The 17873-nt window shown below is 37.1% G+C and overlaps 1 protein-coding gene across 1 annotated transcript in view; it reads left to right on the forward strand.

The window, feature by feature from the left end:
- CFAP91 (cilia and flagella associated protein 91) overlaps positions 1-17873 on the forward strand; it is a 95352-nt gene that overhangs the window by 18768 nt on the left and 58711 nt on the right. The window contains exon 6 of the mRNA XM_032406629.1: positions 8391-8575. Coding sequence (XP_032262520.1) covers positions 8391-8575 — 185 coding nt within the window. The remainder of the gene's footprint in view (positions 1-8390; positions 8576-17873) is intronic.

Genomic DNA, 17873 nt, shown 5'->3' on the forward strand with positions numbered 1-17873 from the left:
CAAGAAAAAATGTGGAAAGACCACAAATACATGGAGGTTAAAGAACATCCTGCTAAAGAATGATGGGTTAACCAGGAAATTAAAGAAGAAATAAAAACTACATGGAAACAGATGAAAATGAAAACATGCTGGTCCAAAACCTTTGGGATGCAGCAAAACCAATTATAAGAGAGAAGTATGTAGCAAGACAGGCCTACATCAAGAAGAGAAATCTCAAATACACAACCTTACACCCAAAGGAGCTAGAAAAAGAACAAGTGAAGCCTAAAACCAGCAAAAGAAGGGAAATAATAAAGATTAGAGCAAAAAGAAATGGTACAGAAATTAAAAAAAAACAAAAACAAAAACAGAAGAGATCAATGAAACCAGGAGCTTGTTCTTTGAAAGAATTAATAAAATTGATAAACCTCTAGCCAGACTTATCAAAAGGAAAAGAAAAAAAAGACCCAAATGAATAAAATCACAAATGAGAGAGGAGAAATCACAACCAATGCCAGAGAAATACAAACAATTATAAGAGAATATTATGAAAAATTATATGCCAACAAATTGGGCAATCTGGAAGAAATGGATAAATTCCTAGAACATACAAACTACCAAAACTGAAGCAGGAAGAAATAGAAAATTTGAACAGACCCATAACCAGCAAAGAAATTGAATCAGTGATCAAAAATCTCCCAACAAACAAAACTCCAGGGCCAGGTGGGTTCCCAGGGGAATTCTATCAAACATTTAAAGAAGAGTTAATACCTGTTCTTCTGAAGCTGTTCCAAAAAAATAGAAATGGAAGGAAAACTTCCAGACTCATTCTATGAGTCCTGCCTCACCTTGGTTCCAAAACCAGACAAAGACCTCACTAGAAAGAATTACAGGCCAATATCCCTGATGAATGTGGATGTAAAAATTCTCAAAAAGATAGTAGAAAGTTTTTTTTTTTTTAACAATTCTTTTTTTTTTAAAGATTTTTTTATTTATTTATTTGAGAGAGAGAGAATGAGAGAGCAAGCACATGAGAGGGGGGAGGGTCAGAGGGAGAAGCAGACTCCCCGCCGAGCAGGGAGCCCGGTGCGGGACTCGATCCAGGGACTCCAGGATCATGACCCGAGCCAAAGGCAGTCGCTTAACCAACTGAGCCACCCAGGCGCCCAAGATAGTAGAAAGTTGAATCCAACAGTACATTAAAGAGTTATTCAGCACGATCAAGTGGGATTTATTCCTGGGCTGCAAGATGGTTCAATATTCACAAATCAATCAACATGATACACCACATTAATAAAAGAAAGGAAAAGAACCATATGATCCTCTCAATAGATGCAGAAAAAGCATTTGACAAAGTACAGCATCCATTCATTATAAAAACCATCAACAAAGTAGGGATAGAAGGAACATACCTCAACATCATAAAGGCCATATACAAAAGACCCACAGCTGATATCATCCTTAATGAGAAAAAACTGAGCGCTTTTCCTCTGTGGTCAGGAATAAGACAGGGATGTCCACTCTCACCTTTGCTATTTAAAGTAGTACTCAAAGTCCTAGCCTCAGCAGTCAGACAACAAAAAGAAATAAAAGGCATCCAAATCGGCAAGGAAGAAGTCAAACTTTCACTATTCATAGACAACGTAATACTCTATGTAGAAAACCCAAAAGACCCCTGCCAAAAATTGCCAGAACTGATAACATGAATTTAGTAAAGTGGGATGATACAAAACCAGTGTACAGAAATCTGTTCAATTTCTGTATACCAGTAATGAAGGAGCAGAAAGAGAAATCAAGGAATCAATCCCATTTACAATTGCACCAAAAACAAGATACCTAAGAATAAACCTAAGCAAAGAGGTAAAAGATCTGTATTCTGAAAACTATAGAACACTTATGCAAGAAATTGAAGAAGACATAAAGAAATGGAAAAACATTCTGTGCTCATGGATTAGAAGAGCAAATATTGTTAAAATGTCTATACCACCCAAAGCAGTGCACACATTCAAAGCAATCCCTATCAAAATACCACCAGCATTTTTCACAGAGCTAGAATTAACAATCCTAAAATTTGTATGGAACCACAAATGAGCCAAAGCAATCTTGTAAAAGAAAAGCAAAGCTGGAGGCATTCCAATGCCAGACATCAAGTTATATTACAAAGCTGTAGTTATCAAGACAGTATGGTACTGGCACAAAAACAGACACATAGATCAATGTAACAGAATAGATGACCCAGAAGTGGGCCCACAACTATATGGCAAACTAATCTTCGACAAAGCAGGAAAGAATATCCCATGGAAAAAGGACGGTCTCTTCCACAAATGATATTGGGAAAACTGGACAGCAACGTGCAACAGAATGAAACTGGACCACTTTCTTATGTACAAAAATAAATTAAAAATGGATGAAAGACCTAAATGTGAGACAGGAAACCATCAAAATCTTAGAGGAGAACACAGGCAGCAATCTCTTTGACCTTGGTCGTAGCAACTTCTTACTAGACACGTCACTGGAGGCAAGGGAAACAAAAGCCAAAATGAACTATTGGGACTTCATCAAGATAAAAAGCTCTGCACAGCAAAGGAAACAATCAAGAAAACTAAAAGGCAACCTATGGAATGGGAGAAGATGTTTGCAAATGACGTATCTGATAAAGGGGGTTAGTGTCCAAAATCTACAAAGAACCTATCAAACTCAACACCCAAAAAACAACCCAGTTAAGAACTGGGCAGGACATGAATAGACATTTTTTTCAAAGAAGACATCCAGATGGTAACAGACACATGCAAAGATGCTCAGCATCACTCATCATCAGGGAAATACAAATCAAACCACGATGAAATACCACCTCACACCTTTCAGAATGGCTAAAATTAACAACACAGGAAACAACAGATGTTGGTGAGGATGTGGAGAAAGGGGAACCCTCATGCACTTTTGGTGGGAATGCAAACTGGTGTAGCCACTCTGGGAAACAGTATGGAGGTTCCTCAAAAAGTTAAAAATGGAACTACCCTACAATCCAGCAATTGCACTACTAGGTACTTACCCAAAGGATACAAAAATACTGATTTGAAGGGATACATGCACCCTGATATTTACAGAAGCATTATTAACAGCCAAATTATGGAAGGAGCCCAAATGTCCATTGACTGATGAATGAATAAAGAAGTTGTCATATATATATAATGGAATGTTACACAGCCATAAAAAAGAATGAAATCTTGCCATTTACAACGACACGGATGGAACTAGAATATATTATGCTAAGCAAGATAAGTCAGTCAGAAAGACAAATACCATTTGATTTCATTTATATGTGGAATTTAAGAAACAAAACAGATGAATGTAAGGGGGAAAGATAGGCAAACCATAAAACAGACTCTTAACTATAGAGAACAAACTGAGGGTTGCTGGAGGGGAGGTGGGCAGGGGGATGGGCTAAATGGGTGATGGGGATTAAGGAGGACACTTGTGATGAGCAGTGGGTGTTATATGTACATGATGAATCACTAAATTCTCCTGAAACTAATATTACACTGTATGTTAACTAAGTGGAATTTAAGTAAAAACTTAAAGAAAATAAGTAAATAAAGTTAAAAATTTCCAATGTACAAAAGACAATGTCAATAGAATGAGAAGACAAGCCACAGACTGATAGAAAATATTTGAAAAGACGTATCTGCTAAAGGACTGTTACCCAAACTATGTAGTGAACTCTTCAAACACAACAATAAGAAAAAGAACAACCTGATTTTAAAATGGGCCAAAGACCTTAACAGACACCTCACAAAGAGGATATACAGGTGGCAAATAAGCATATGAAGAGGTGCTTCACATCATATGTCATTGGGGAAATGCAAATTAAAACAATAAAATGTCACTCTGCACTTGCTAGAATGGCCACCATCTGGACACTGATAACACCAGCACTAGGAACCCTCATTCATTGCTGGTGGGAAATACAAAATGCTATAGCCACTTTGGAAGACAGTTTGGCTGTTTCTTATAAAAGTAAACATACTCTTACCATATGATCCAGCAATTGTGCTCCTTGGTGTTTACCCAAGGAGTTGAAAACTTACGTTTACACAAAACCTGCACATAAACCCATAGGTGTTTATAGCAGCTTTATTCATAAATGCCAAAACTTGGAGGCAACCAAGATGTCCTTTACCAGGTTGATGGATAAACTATGATATATTGAGACAATGTAATATATTATTCATCACTAAAAAGAAATGAGCTATCAAGTCATGAAAAGACATGGAGGAATCTTAAATGCATATTACTAAGAGAAAGAAGCCAATCGGGAAAGGCTACATATTGTATGATTCCAACTATATGACATTCTGGAAAAGGCAAAACTGTGGAGATTATAAAGGGTCATTGATTGCCAGGGGTTAGAGGGGTATGGATGAATAGAAGGAGCACAGAGAATTTTTAGGGTGGGCAAGATACACTGTATGATACTATAATGGTGGATAGGTGTTATTATATATGTATACTACATATTGTAAGGATTTGTCTAAACCATAGAATGTATAATACCAAGAGTGAACTCTAATATACACTATGGGGTGATCATGATGTGTAAATGTATGTTCCTCAGTCGTAACAAATGTACCGCTATGGTGAGGGATATTGATAATGGAGCAGGCTATGCATGTGTGGAGGCAAAGTGTGTATATGGGAAATCTCTGTACCTTCCTCAGTTTTACTGTGAATGTAAAACTGCTGAGAACATTAAGTCTTTAAAAAATACAAACATTCATTAGAGTTCATAATTACAGAGCAGGGTTTGCTACTTTGTGAAACCCCTCTTTGTGAGGTTTAGTTTTGTTGGGCCTGGAAGGGAAAATCTAGAAGAGGGTATGGCAGACAGTGCATGCTCCTGGTGCCTGTGCAGTAGTGGAGGAGGAAGGGTCTGGAGAGAGGGAACAGAGCAGTGCTAGGTGCTGTCAGGATACCGGTGAGCCTGTGGATGGGATCCAGGGCTCAAGCCAGGTAAGCAGCAGATATGGGGTCTTTCTTTCTCATTTTTCAGTTCTGACTGAAGTTGGGGAGGGGTAGGAAAGAGATCATTGTTCTTTCTTATTCAGTTTATTCTCCCCTAAAACCAGCTGAAATGGAGAAAAAGAGAATAGGTTGGAGAAAAATAAGTTAGTTAGGAAAGAAACTGTATTAAGTTACTGTAGGACTTCTGTCAAAGTAGCATTCCCCCTTTGCATCCTCTCCTCTGACTCACCTAGAAGGATCTTAAGTCATCAGAAAGATTAGTCAGAAGGATTCATTAGGCTTTATCATAATCTTAGCATATTTGATCAGATGGTTCAAATGTGTAATTTTTAATTTGGAAAAACAATTTATTCTCTTGATTCAAACTAATGGTGTTACATAATAATATTCATATGACCTGGGATGATATAAAGCTTATTTATATCATCAGTTATTTCCTCAACTAGAATCTTTATAGTCAAATAATTTCTGCTGAAAACACAAATTATAAATACCTAAATTATCTACATAGGTTAGAAATTCATAGCAGCTGCTGAAAAAATGGTTTCAATACCATTAGAATTCAGCATTAATATCAATTTAAAGTATTATTTCATTACAGGTTGAACTTCCAAGTAGGTGCTTCTTTCTAGCTGACTTGAAGTGCATTTTTCTTAGAGCTAAGCTCTGTATGTTTTGCTTCTTTATAAACACCTCCCATTGCCTTTGACTATTTTTAAAATGGAAATCTTTCTCTTTTTTGCCATTATATTTAGTTTTTTTGTTTATGTAATTTAATAACTCTTCTACCAACTAGAAAACATATTTTCTTTTAAATGGAAATGGCTGTATTGTTTTTTCCCTATTTTTTCCCCTTATTTTAATAGTAGTACATTTCTAGGTTAAAAAAAAAGAAAATTTAGAAAACTATAAACATGAAAAAAATTCTGTAATCCTATCCAGAAATAATTGTTATTTATGCTTATAAATTCTGATTACATTTTTACTTTTAATAGTTGCATAAATTCCATTATAGGTGTGCCATATTTTTTGAAGTAGTTTTTCTATTGGTGGTGATCATTTAAGTTTGATTTTTCTTGAAAAAGAGCCACATGAATAGATTGGAAAGATTTCCATGAAGCATGGTTTAGTTAAAAAGGCAAGATGCAAAAATGTATTCATAATATGATTTCCATGTTAGTAAAACAATAAAATAATACTCTATGTGTATATTTGTGTGAGTGTAGAAAAATAAGTGTGGATAAAAATACAGCAAGATTCAAGGATAATTCAAGTATATATTCTAGATCTAGGATATACAGAGAGGGTACTGCTATAGGTAGATAAGGGAGGAAAAGATATTAAGGGAAGCAAACTCAAAAGTAAAAGAAAAACGCACTGCTGGGGTGCCTGGCTGGCTCAGTCAGTGGAGCATGCAACTCTTGATCTCGGGGTTGTGAGTTCAAGCCCCTCACTGGGTGCAGAGATTGCTTAAAAATAAAATATTTATTTTATTTTTTAGATTTTATTTAAATTCAAATTAGTTAACATATAGTGCATTATTAGTTTCAGGGGTAGAATTTAGTGATTCATCAGTTGCATATAACACCCAGTGCTCATTACATCAAATGCCTTCCTTAATACCCATCACCCAGTTACCCCATCCCTCACCCACCTCCCCTCCAGCAACTGTTTGTTCCCTATAGTTAAGAGTATCTTATGCTTTGCTCCCTCTCTGTTTTTATCTTATTTTTCCTTCCCTTCCCCTATGTTCATCTGTTTCATTTCTTAAATTCTACATATGAGTGAAATCATATTGTATTTGTCTTTCTCTGAGTTATTTCGCTTAGCGTAGTACACTCTAGTTCTGTCGTTGCAAATGGCAAGATTTCATTCTTTTTGATGGCTGAGTAATATTCCATTGTAGGCATATACCACATCTTTATCCACTCATCAGTTGATGGACATCTAAAAATAAAATCTTAGAAAAGAAAAAGAAAAAAGCCCTGCACTAGAACATTAAAGCATATGTGCTATCATACTTGCTATAAAAATTATGTTAAGAGTAGACATATGTTTAAATGAATTAATGTAAATTTTTTTTCTGTACTTAAAAATAGCCAGAATAAAAAAAAAGATGAAAATATGGATCCAAGATTGATGCCTAATAACCTCAGGTGCAACCATTTTTTTTAATTGGCCATTAAAAAAGAGTTTGTAAGTTTTTATTCTTACACATCAGACTTTATGAATGTGTTTGCATATATCTCTGTATACTTGTCCAGTTATTTCCTAGAATAAATTCCTAGGAGTACATTTGCTGGGGCAAAAGAGTATTGTAAAGGTCAGATATATATTGCTAAGTTACCTGTTAGGTTATATCTATTTATTTCAATCAACAGTTTATGAGAATGCCTGTTTCTTCACAACTTCATCAATGCTGGGTATTTTCAATCTTTTAAATCTTTGCTTATGTGATATAATAAGATAGAATCTTGTGGGTTTATTTTACTTTGATTACTAGTTATGTTCATTATTTTTTCATATGTTTGTTAGTTTTCACTTTTGTGAATTGTTACGCATTTTTCTGTTGGTATTTAACTGTCTTATTGATTTACAAGGGCTTTTTGTATAGAAAGGGTGTTTAATTATCATATATGTTGTAAAACCTATTTCTAAGTGTGCCATTCATATTTTAAATTTGTTCATGACACTTTGAGGTATAGAAATTTCAACTTAATTCATTTCCTTTTATAGTTTCTGGCTTTTGAGCCATGCTGAAAAAGACTTTCACTCAAAGATAGTATATTTACTTATGTTTCCTGTTAGTACTTTTATAGTCTCATTTTTACATTAAATGCCTTAAAATATCTGGAATTTTTGTCCAAGGGATGAGGTAACTTCTGTAGTTAATCAAGTAATCCTAGCATTAATTATTGAGTCATCTATCTCAAAAGAGCCTTGCCTTTTTAAAAAATCAGAAGCATCTCTTCTCTTTTCTCTGCTCCTGAATTTCTAGAGGGAAACAATTAAATTTGGTTATATAACTAAAAGCAGAGAAAAAAGAAACCAGGAAATAGCAATTCTCAACAGGTTTAGAAGTAACTGTATAACATCCTAGAATCTACATTTCTAGACTACAATCCTGCCCAGTGATACACAGATAAATAGGTACTTTTGTGAGTAGACCTGGGCTTTTATATCCCTTCAGTTTCTTGGTGGAGGTGAGACTAACAAGGCAGTTCTCTCAAGATAATTGGGCACAATCCTGGTTACACTGGATTCATGAATTTGTGCATGTTTAAAGGGGGAATGGGCTTAGTGAAGATAAGGATTTATTTCTACTTGACTGTATAGTATTCTAAGTGATTGGATCAGGTTTTAATTTTTAAAATAATTTTCCCTTTTAGGACAGAGGCATATATTTTCCCTCCTACTTCTTCTGCTAAGTACCCTTCCGTACCTTCAAAGTACACTGTGGGTACTCAGACTGATTATCGGGATGCTGAAGTTCAAACTGATCCATATTCTCCAGAATATGTAGTATGTCAGGATTCAATCCCTGAGCTCTTGACCCTGGCTGCTCTTACTTGGGGTGAGTTGGTAATTGTCTTGAATATTTATGGTTGCCTGTCCTGATAACCGTGCGTGCTACTGAGTTCCTGGAAATGATGTGTTCAGAGGCAACTGTGGTATAAAGTGTTGCTATTTAAAATGTCTTGCTCAACAGAGCGACTTCATAGACTCATACTTCTACTGATACTTTTGTTCAAAGAGAGTATACCCTTTCCATTGCAAGGAGGCTTATTGTACTTTATCCCTGAAGCTGAAGTTCTATTTCAGCTTAATTTTGTGGTTGTTTGCTGATGACTCACCTCCCCCCGCCCCCACTGTTTGTCCTAGTAAATCAATTCCTTTTCATTGAGCAATCCTTACTCCCTCTTTACACATAAACCTTTTTTGAGTGTATAATACTGAATGTATATTCTATAATATGTAACAGTATTATCTTACTTTGCCAAAATATCTTGCAATTTATCAAAGCTCTCTTACATACCCTATTAGATGATTTGGGTGATTTCTTTTGCTGTTATCTCTGAAATGCTAATATGGTTCAGGCTCAGAAATTCACTCTTAGAATGCAATAAAATCTGACCTAGGCCTATATTATGTGAAATTAGAAAAATTAATAAGGAAAGGGGCTTTTGGAAATGACTAGACATTAGCTTCTTGAACTCACTTGATTGTAGCTGGGAAACAGAATTCTGAGTCAGAGAGGCCAGCTCATCCCAGGTGGTGGAGATAGTTGGTACCCTGTAATGGTTTTTATTAACATGAGATTACCTTTGTTTCCCAGTTGTGATGGTTTGCTGTGGTCAAGTCTACATCATAGACAATAAAGATGTTCATATCTGAGCTCTAGTTTTGATTCTTGTTTCCTGGCTCACCTTACGAATTCAGATGAAGCATTCTTGACATCCATACTTGAAAGCAGAGGCTCTACTTTCAGACCTAGAAGACAGATGAAAAATATGCTGAAACTTTTCCCTCCTGCTCTAAATATATATGTTAGTATATATATATATTGGTTATGTGTATATTAGTGTGTGTGTATCCATACACACACACACACACACTTTTAAAAAAAGGAAGAAAATTTCCATAGTTTAGTATTGGAGATGTCTTCCTAAAAGAAAGAAATAGCTGGGAGCCTATGAAGATGAGCAGGCACTGCGAATGGTGGGGAGCCAGATCTGAATTGCCTGCCTGAAACTAGAGGAAGCAGGACTCTTCTCCTGTCCGTAGGTAGGACTGAAGGCCAGTGCCGGCCGACACAGAGGTTGAAGTATCAGTAAAAACCACTGAGTCAGGCCTACCCCCTCATTTTTGAGGCTCTGAGTAGGAGTTTAAATGGAGGCCTATACACTATATGTATAGATATTTAAAAGTTATAAATCAAGTTAATATCTTTTAAGTAAAATATTTTAAGTAGAATTCTATATTTTTCACAAATATATCTTTATAACAAGTTGAAAGGACAACTTTAAATTGAAAATTCTTAGATTCCTTGGGATTCTTTGGTGGAATGGGGCAATAAGGGAAGAGGCTGCCTGTGACTTGCCTTCTTCTCTGGCTCTGTTCCACATCATGAGGGGCCTGGCATGTATGCATGTGATTGCCTCTCCTTGTTTTTCCAACCTCTATGTACATATCGCTGTAAACAGCTGCCACTTGGCTACCCCTTGGGTTTAAGGGTGAACAAACAGGGGTGCCTGGGTGGCTCAGTCAGTTAAGCGTCTGCCTTCGGCTCAGGTCATGATCCCAGGCTCCTGGGATCAGTCCTGCATCCGGCAACCTGCTTAGTGGGGAGCCTGCTTCTCCCTCTCCCTCTGCCCCTCCCCCTGCTTATGCTCTTTCTCCCTCTCTCTCTGTCAAATAAATAAAATCGTAAAAAAAAAAAAAAAGGTGAACAAACAGCAGCATATGGTTTGCCCTTGGGAGTCTGACTTCTGGGAAGAGGTCCATGTAGATTTTGGAAGGAGGCTTGGGCCATTTGTTCAAGGAATTCAGGGTTTCTAAGAGTAGAGTAGCTCCAGCTGGGCATAGTCTGTTGAACTCCTCATCCTATGGTGATGGGCAGGACTCTAAAGAATGAGGCTGGGGAGCTATCCCTCTTGCCAGGTCAAAGAGTGTTACTACCCAGGGTGCTCATGAGAGAAATCAACAAATGATCTCAACCCAAGAATCACAAAGCATCTAAGGAACACAGACACCAGGAGTGATCCACAAAATGTAAAAAAAACAAAAACAAAAACAAAAACAGAGAGAGAGAGAATAAATTCTTGAGCAAACAGAGCAAATGGAGCAATCTGAAAAGGACTTGGGAAATACTTTTTATATCCTCAAAGAGATAAAGCGGGATAAAGCATGAAAACAAGAGTGGGAGCTATGAAAAAGAACCAATTGCAATCCCTGGATTGATGAAGTTTGAAATAAAATGAGCTCAGTAGTAAACTAGGCAGAGCTGAAGAACAAATTAGTGAAATGAAAGATTAAATGAACAAGTTTTCCAGAATGCAATATTCAAAGGTAGAATAAGATAAAAAAGGTAAGAACCATGGGGGATAGGATTATAAGATCCTATAATAGAATGGTGGAAAAGCAATGCAAAAAAAGATAAGGACCGAGAATTTCCCAGGACTAAAGAAAGATATGAGTCCACAGGTTGAAAAATTTCATTGAGGACCAAACAGGATTAAAAAAAATTCACACCTACAATAAAGGAAAAAGAAAAAACTGCAAAAACTTTTAGAGAGAAAAGTCAGATTACCTACAAAGAGACAAAAACTAAATTGACATTTTACAGAATTATTTTTAAAGTCCTGTGGGATAGAGATGAGTGGGTGGCTCAGTTGGTTCAGCGTCTGCCTTTGGCTCAGGTCATGATCCCAGGGTCCTGGGATCGAGTCCTGCATCCAGCTCCTTGTTCAGCAGGGAGCCTGCTTCTCTTTCTGCCTGCTTCTCCCTCTGCCTGCTTCTCCCTCTGCTTGCACGTGTGCTCTCTCTCTGACAAATAAAATCTTAAAAAAAAAAATAATAAAGTGCTGTGGGAAAATAATTGCAAATCTAGAATTCTTTTACCAGCCAAACTATTATTCAGGAGTGAAGCTGAAATAAAGACTTTTCATAGGATAGGACATTTCATAGGATCTATCTCATAGGATATTGTACAGATTAAGTAAATTCCTTTATGTAATGTACTTAGACCCGTGCCTAGCATGTAAATAAGCATCCTTTAAATGTTACCTATTAATCTGAATAAAAGAAGATGAAAGGATATACTTCTGTAAGAAGAAAAATGATCTCAAAAGGAAGAAGCAGGGTTTGAGAACATGATGCACAAAAAAAGAGAAAAACATGTCATTAAAATTGTTAGGTGTTGAGTTTCTAAAGATGATAACTTTTTAAAGATTGTATTTATTTGAGAGAGAGAGAGAGAGCCCACACAAGTGGAGGGAGGGGCAGAGGGAGAAGCAGACTCCCCGATGAGCAGGGAGCCCAACACAGGCTTGATCTCAGGACCCCAGGATCATGACCTGAACCAAAGACAGATGCTTAACTGACTGAGTCCAGGCGCCCCTAAAGATGATAATTTTTTAAAAAGACTTTATTTATTCATTTGAGAGAGAGAGAAAGCAAGGGAGGGAGGGGCAAAAGGAGGGAGAGAGGGACAAGCAGGCTCCCCACTGAGCAGAGAGCCCAACGCGGGCCTCCATCCCAGGACCCATACCATGACCTGAGCTGAAGGCAGACGCTTAACCTAATAAGCCACCCAGGTGCCCCATAAAGACGATAAATTTTTTTAAAAAGAAGCAATTACTAAAACTCTAGGGCAGGATTGGCAAACTATGGTCCACAAGCCAAATTGGCCTATTGCCTTTTTTTATATAGCTTGGATGCTAAGGATGATATTTACAATGTAAAATAGATGAAAAAATCCTGCTGTTTTGTAGCATGTGAAAATTACATGAAATTAAAATTTCAGTGACTCTAAAGAGACTCTAAAGAGGTTTTATTGGAACACAGCCACACTCATTTGTTTATGTACTGTCTGCCTGCTTTTACAATACATTTTTTGGAAAAAATTTAAAAATTTTTAAATTTTATTATAATTAACATACAGTGTTACATTAATTTCAGGTGTACAATATAGTGGTTCAACAGTTCTATACATCACTCAGCACTCATCACAATAAGTATATTCTTTAATCCTCATCACCTATTTCCCTCATTCCCCCCTCCCAGTAACCTCCAGTTCTCTATAGTTAAGAGTCTATTTTTTGTTTTTCTTTTTTCCCCTTTGTTGGTTTGTTTTGTTTAATAAATTCCACATGAGTGAAATCATATGGTATTTGTCTTTGACTGACTTATTCACTTAGCATTATGCTCTCTAGCTCTATCCATGTTGTTGCAAATGACAAGATTTCATTCTTTTTTATGGCTGAATAATATTCCATTGTGTATATATACCACTTATATTTATCCATTCATCAGTCCATGGACACTTGGGTTGCTTCCATAATTTGCCTATTATAAATAATGCTGCTATAAACATAGGGGTACATATATCTTTTGAAATTAGTGCTTTTGTATTCTTTGGGTAAATACCCAGTAATGGAATTACTGGATCATATGGTAATTCTAGTTTTCATTTTTTGAGGAACCTACATACTGTCTTCCACAATGGTTGCAGAAGTTTGCATTCCCGGGGCCCCTGGCTGGCTCAGTTGGAAGAGCATTCCACTCTTGATCTCAGGGTCATGAGTTTGAGCCCCATGTTGGGTGTAGAGATTACTTAAAAATAAAATCTTTAAAAAAAGTTTTGGGGTGCCTGGGTGGCTCAGTTGGTTGAGCATTGGACTTTTGGCTCAGGTCATGATCTTGAGGTCATAAGATTGAGCCCTGTGTTGGGGTCATGATCAATGGGGAGTCTGTTGGAGATTCTCTCTCTCCCTCTGCCCCTCCCCTCACTCACACATGCACTCTCTCTCTCAAATAAATATATAAATCTTTGAAAAAATTTTGCATTCCTTCCAACAGTGCATGAAGGTTCCTTTTTCTCCACATCCTCACCAACACTTGTTTCTTGTTTATTTTAGCCATTCTGACAGGTGTGAGATGTTATCTGATTGTGTTTTTGATGTGCATTTCCCTGATGACGAGTGATGTTGAGCATCTTTTCATGTGTCTATTGGCCATCTATATGTCTTTTTTGAAGAAATGACTGTTCATGTCTTCTGTCCATGTTTTAACTGGATTTTTTTTTTTTTTTTTTGGTCTTGAGTTGTAAAAGTTCTTTATATATTTTGGATACTAACCCCTTATCGGAAATGTCATTTGCAAATATCTTCTCTCATTCAGTAGGTTGTCTTTTAGTTCTGTTGATTGTTTCCTTTGCTGTGCAGAAGCTTTTTATTTTTTTATTTTATTTTTTTTAAATTTTTTATTGTTATGTTAATCACTATACATTACATCATTAGTTTTTGATGTAGTGTTCCATGATTCATTGTTTGTGTATAACACCCATTGCTCCATGCAGAACGTGCCCTCTTTAATACCCATCACAAGGCTAACCCATCCTCCCACCCACCCTCCCCTCTAGAACCCTCAGTTTGTTTTTCAGAGTCTGTCGTCTCTCATGGTTCGTCTCCCCCTCTGATTTCCCCCCCTTCATTCTTCCCCTCCTGCTATCTTCTTCTTCTTTTTTTTTCTTAACGTATATTGCATTATTTGTTTCAGAGGTACAGATCTGTGATTCAACAGTCTTGCACAATTCACAGCGCTCACCATAGCACATACCCTCCCCAATGTCTACCACCCAGCCACCCCATCCCTCCCATCCCACCCCCCACTCTAGCAACCCTCAGTTTGTTTCCTGAGATTAAGAATTCCTCATATCAGTGAGATCATATGATACATGTCTTTCTCTGACTTATTTCGCTCAGCATAACACCCTCCAGTTCCATCCACGTCGTTGCAAATGGCAAGATCTCATTCCTTTTGAAGGCTGCATAATATTCCATTGTGTATATATATATATACCACATCTTCTTTATCCAGTCATCTGTCGATGGACATCTCGGCTCTTTCCACAGTTTGGCTATTGTGGACATTGCTTCTATAAACATTGGGGTGCATATACCCCTTCGGATCCCTACATTTGTATCTTTGGTGTAAATAGCCAGTAGTGCAATTGCTGGGTCGTATGGTAGCTCTATTTTCAACTTTTTGAGGAACCTCCATACTGTTTTCCAGAGTGGCTGCACCAGCTTGCATTCCCACCAACAGTGTAGGAGGGTTCCCCTTTCTCGGCATCCTCGTCAACATCTGTCATTTCCTGACTTGTTAATTTTAGCCATTCCGACTGATGTGAGGTGGTATCTCATGGAGGTTTTGATTTGGATTTCCCTGATGCTGAGCAATGTTGAGCACTTTTTCATGTGTCTGTTGGCCATTTGGATGTCTTCTTTGGAAAAATGTCTGTTCATGTCTTCTGCCCATTTCTTGATTGGATCATTTGTTCTTTGGGTGTTGAGTTTGATAAGTTCTTTATAGATTTTGGATACTAGCCCTTTATCTGATATGTCATTTGCAAATATCTTCTCCCATTCTGTCGGTTGTCTTTTGGTTTTGCTGACTGTTGCTTTTGCTGTGCAAAGGCTTTTTATCTTGATGAAGTCCGAATAGTTCATTTTTGCCCTTGCTTCCCTTGCCTTTGGCGATGTTTCTAGGAAGAAGTTGCTGAGGCTGAGGTCGAAGAGGTTGCTGCCTGTGTTCTCCTTTAGGATTTTGATGGACTCCTGTCTCACATTTAGGTCTTTCAACCATTTGGAGTCTGTTTTTGTGTGTGGTGTAAGGAAATGGTCCAGTTTCATTCTTCTGCATGTGGCTGTCCAATTTTCTCAACACCATTTGTTGAAGAGACTGTCTTTTTTCCATTGGGCATTCTTTCCTGCTTTGTCAAAGATTAGTTGACCATAGAGTTGAGGGTCCATTTCTGGGCTCTCTATTCTGTTCCATTGATCTATGTGTCTGTTTTTGTGCCAGTACCATACCATCTTGATGATGACAGCTTTGTAATAGAGCTGGAAGTCTGGAATCGTGATGCCGCCAGCTTTGCTTTTCTTTTTCAACATTGCTCTGGCTATTCGGGGTCTTTTCTGGTTCCATACAAATTTTAGGATTATTTGTTCCATTTCTTTGAAAAAAGTGGATGGCATTTTGATGGGGATTGCATTGAATGTATAGATTGCTCTAGGTAGCATTGACATCTTCACAATATTTGTTCTTCCAATCTGTGACCATGGAACGTTTTTCTGTTTCTTTGTGTCTTTCTCAATTTCTTTCATGAGTATTTTATAGTTTTTTGAGTAGAGATACTTTGCCTCGTTGGTTAGATTTATTCCTAGGTATCTTATGGTTTTGGGTGCAATTGTAAATGGGATTGACTCCTTAATTTCTCTTTCTTGTGTCTTGTTGTTGGTGTATAGGAATGCCACTGATTTCTGTGCATTGATTTTATATCCTGCCACTTTACTGAATTCCTGTATGAGTTCTAGCAGTTTTGGGGTGGAGTCTTTTGGGTTTTCCACATAAAGTATCATATCATCTGCAAAGAGTGTGAGTTCAACTTCTTTGCCAATTTGGATGCCTCTTATCTCTTTTTGTTGTCTGATTGCTGTGGCTAGGACTTCTAATACTATGTTGAATAGCATTTGTGATAGTGGACATCCCTGCCGCATTCCTGACCTTAGGGGGAAAGCTCTCAGTTTTTCCCCATTGAGAATGATATTCGCTGTAGGTTTTTCATAGATGGCTTTTATGATATTGATGTATGTACCCTCTATCCCTATACTCTGAAGAGTTTTGATCAAGAAGGGATGCTGTACTTTGTCAAATGCTTTTTCTGCATCTATTGAGAGGATCATATGGTTCTTGTTCTTTCTTTTGTTAATGTATTGTATCACGTTGATTGATTTGTGGATGTTGAACCAACCTTGCAGCCCAGGGATAAATCCCACTTGGTCATGGTGAATAATCCTTTTAATGTACTGTTGGATCCTATTGGCTAGTATTTTGGTGAGAATTTTTGCATCCATGTTCATCAAGGATATTGGTCTGTAATTCTCCTTTTTGATGGGGTCTTTGTCTCGTTTTGGGATCAAGGTAATGGTGGCCTCATAAAAGGAGTTTGGAAGTTTTCCTTCCATTTCTATTTTTTGGAACAGTTTCAGAAGAATAGATATTAATTCTTCTTTAAATGTTTGGTAGAATTCCCCTGGGAAACCATCTGGCCCTGGGCTCTTGTTTGTTGGGAGATTTTTGATGACTGCTTCAATTTCCTTAGTGGTTATAGGTCTGTTCAGGTTTTCTATTTCTTCCTGGTTCAGTTTTGGTAGTTGATACATCTCTAGGAATGCATCCATTTCTTCCAGGTTATCGAATTTGCTGGCATAGAGTTGCTCATAATATGTTCTTATAATTGTTTGTATTTCTTTGGTGTTGGTTGTGATCTCTCCTCTTTCATTCATGATTTTATTTATTTGGGTCCTTTCTCTTTTCTTTTTGATAAGTCTGGCCAGGGGTTTTTCAATCTTGTTAATTCTTTCAAAGAACCAGCTCCTACTTTCGTTGATCTATTCTACTGTTCTTTTGGTTTCTATTTCCTTGATTTCTGCTCTGATCTTTATTATTTCTCTTCTCCTGCTGGGTTTAGGCTTTATTTGCTGTTCTTTCTCCAGCTCCTTTAGGTGTAGGGTTAGGTTGTGTATTTGAGACTTTTCTTGTTTCTTGAGAAAGGCTTGTATTGCTATATACTTTCCTCTTAGGACTGCCTTTGCTGCATCCCAAAGATTTTGAACAGTTGTGTTTTCGTTTTCATTGGTTTCCATGAATTTTTTAAATTCTTCTTTAGTTTCCTGGTTGACCCATTCATTGTTTAGTAGGATGTTCTTTATCCTCCATGTATTTGAGTTCTTTCCGACTTTCCTCTTGTGATTGAGTTCTAGTTTCAAAGCATTGTGGTCTGAAAATATGCAGGGAATGATTCCAATTTTTGCTACCAGGTTGAGACCTGATTTGTAACCTAGGAAGTGATCTATTCTGGAGAATGTTCCATGGGCACTAGAGAAGAATGTGTATTCTGTTGCTTTGGGATGGAATGTTTTGAATATATCTGTTAAGTCCATTAGGTCCAGTGTGTCATTTAAAGTCTTTATTTCCTTGTTGATCTTTTGCTTAGATGATCTGTCCATTTCAGTGAGGGGGTTGTTAAAGTCCCCCACTATTATTGTATTGTTGTCGATGTGTTTCTTTGCTTTTGATATTAATTG

Source organism: Phoca vitulina, unplaced genomic scaffold, assembly GCF_004348235.1.
Source record: "Phoca vitulina isolate PV1807 unplaced genomic scaffold, GSC_HSeal_1.0 scaffold8, whole genome shotgun sequence".
NCBI classification, from domain to species: domain Eukaryota; kingdom Metazoa; phylum Chordata; class Mammalia; order Carnivora; family Phocidae; genus Phoca; species Phoca vitulina.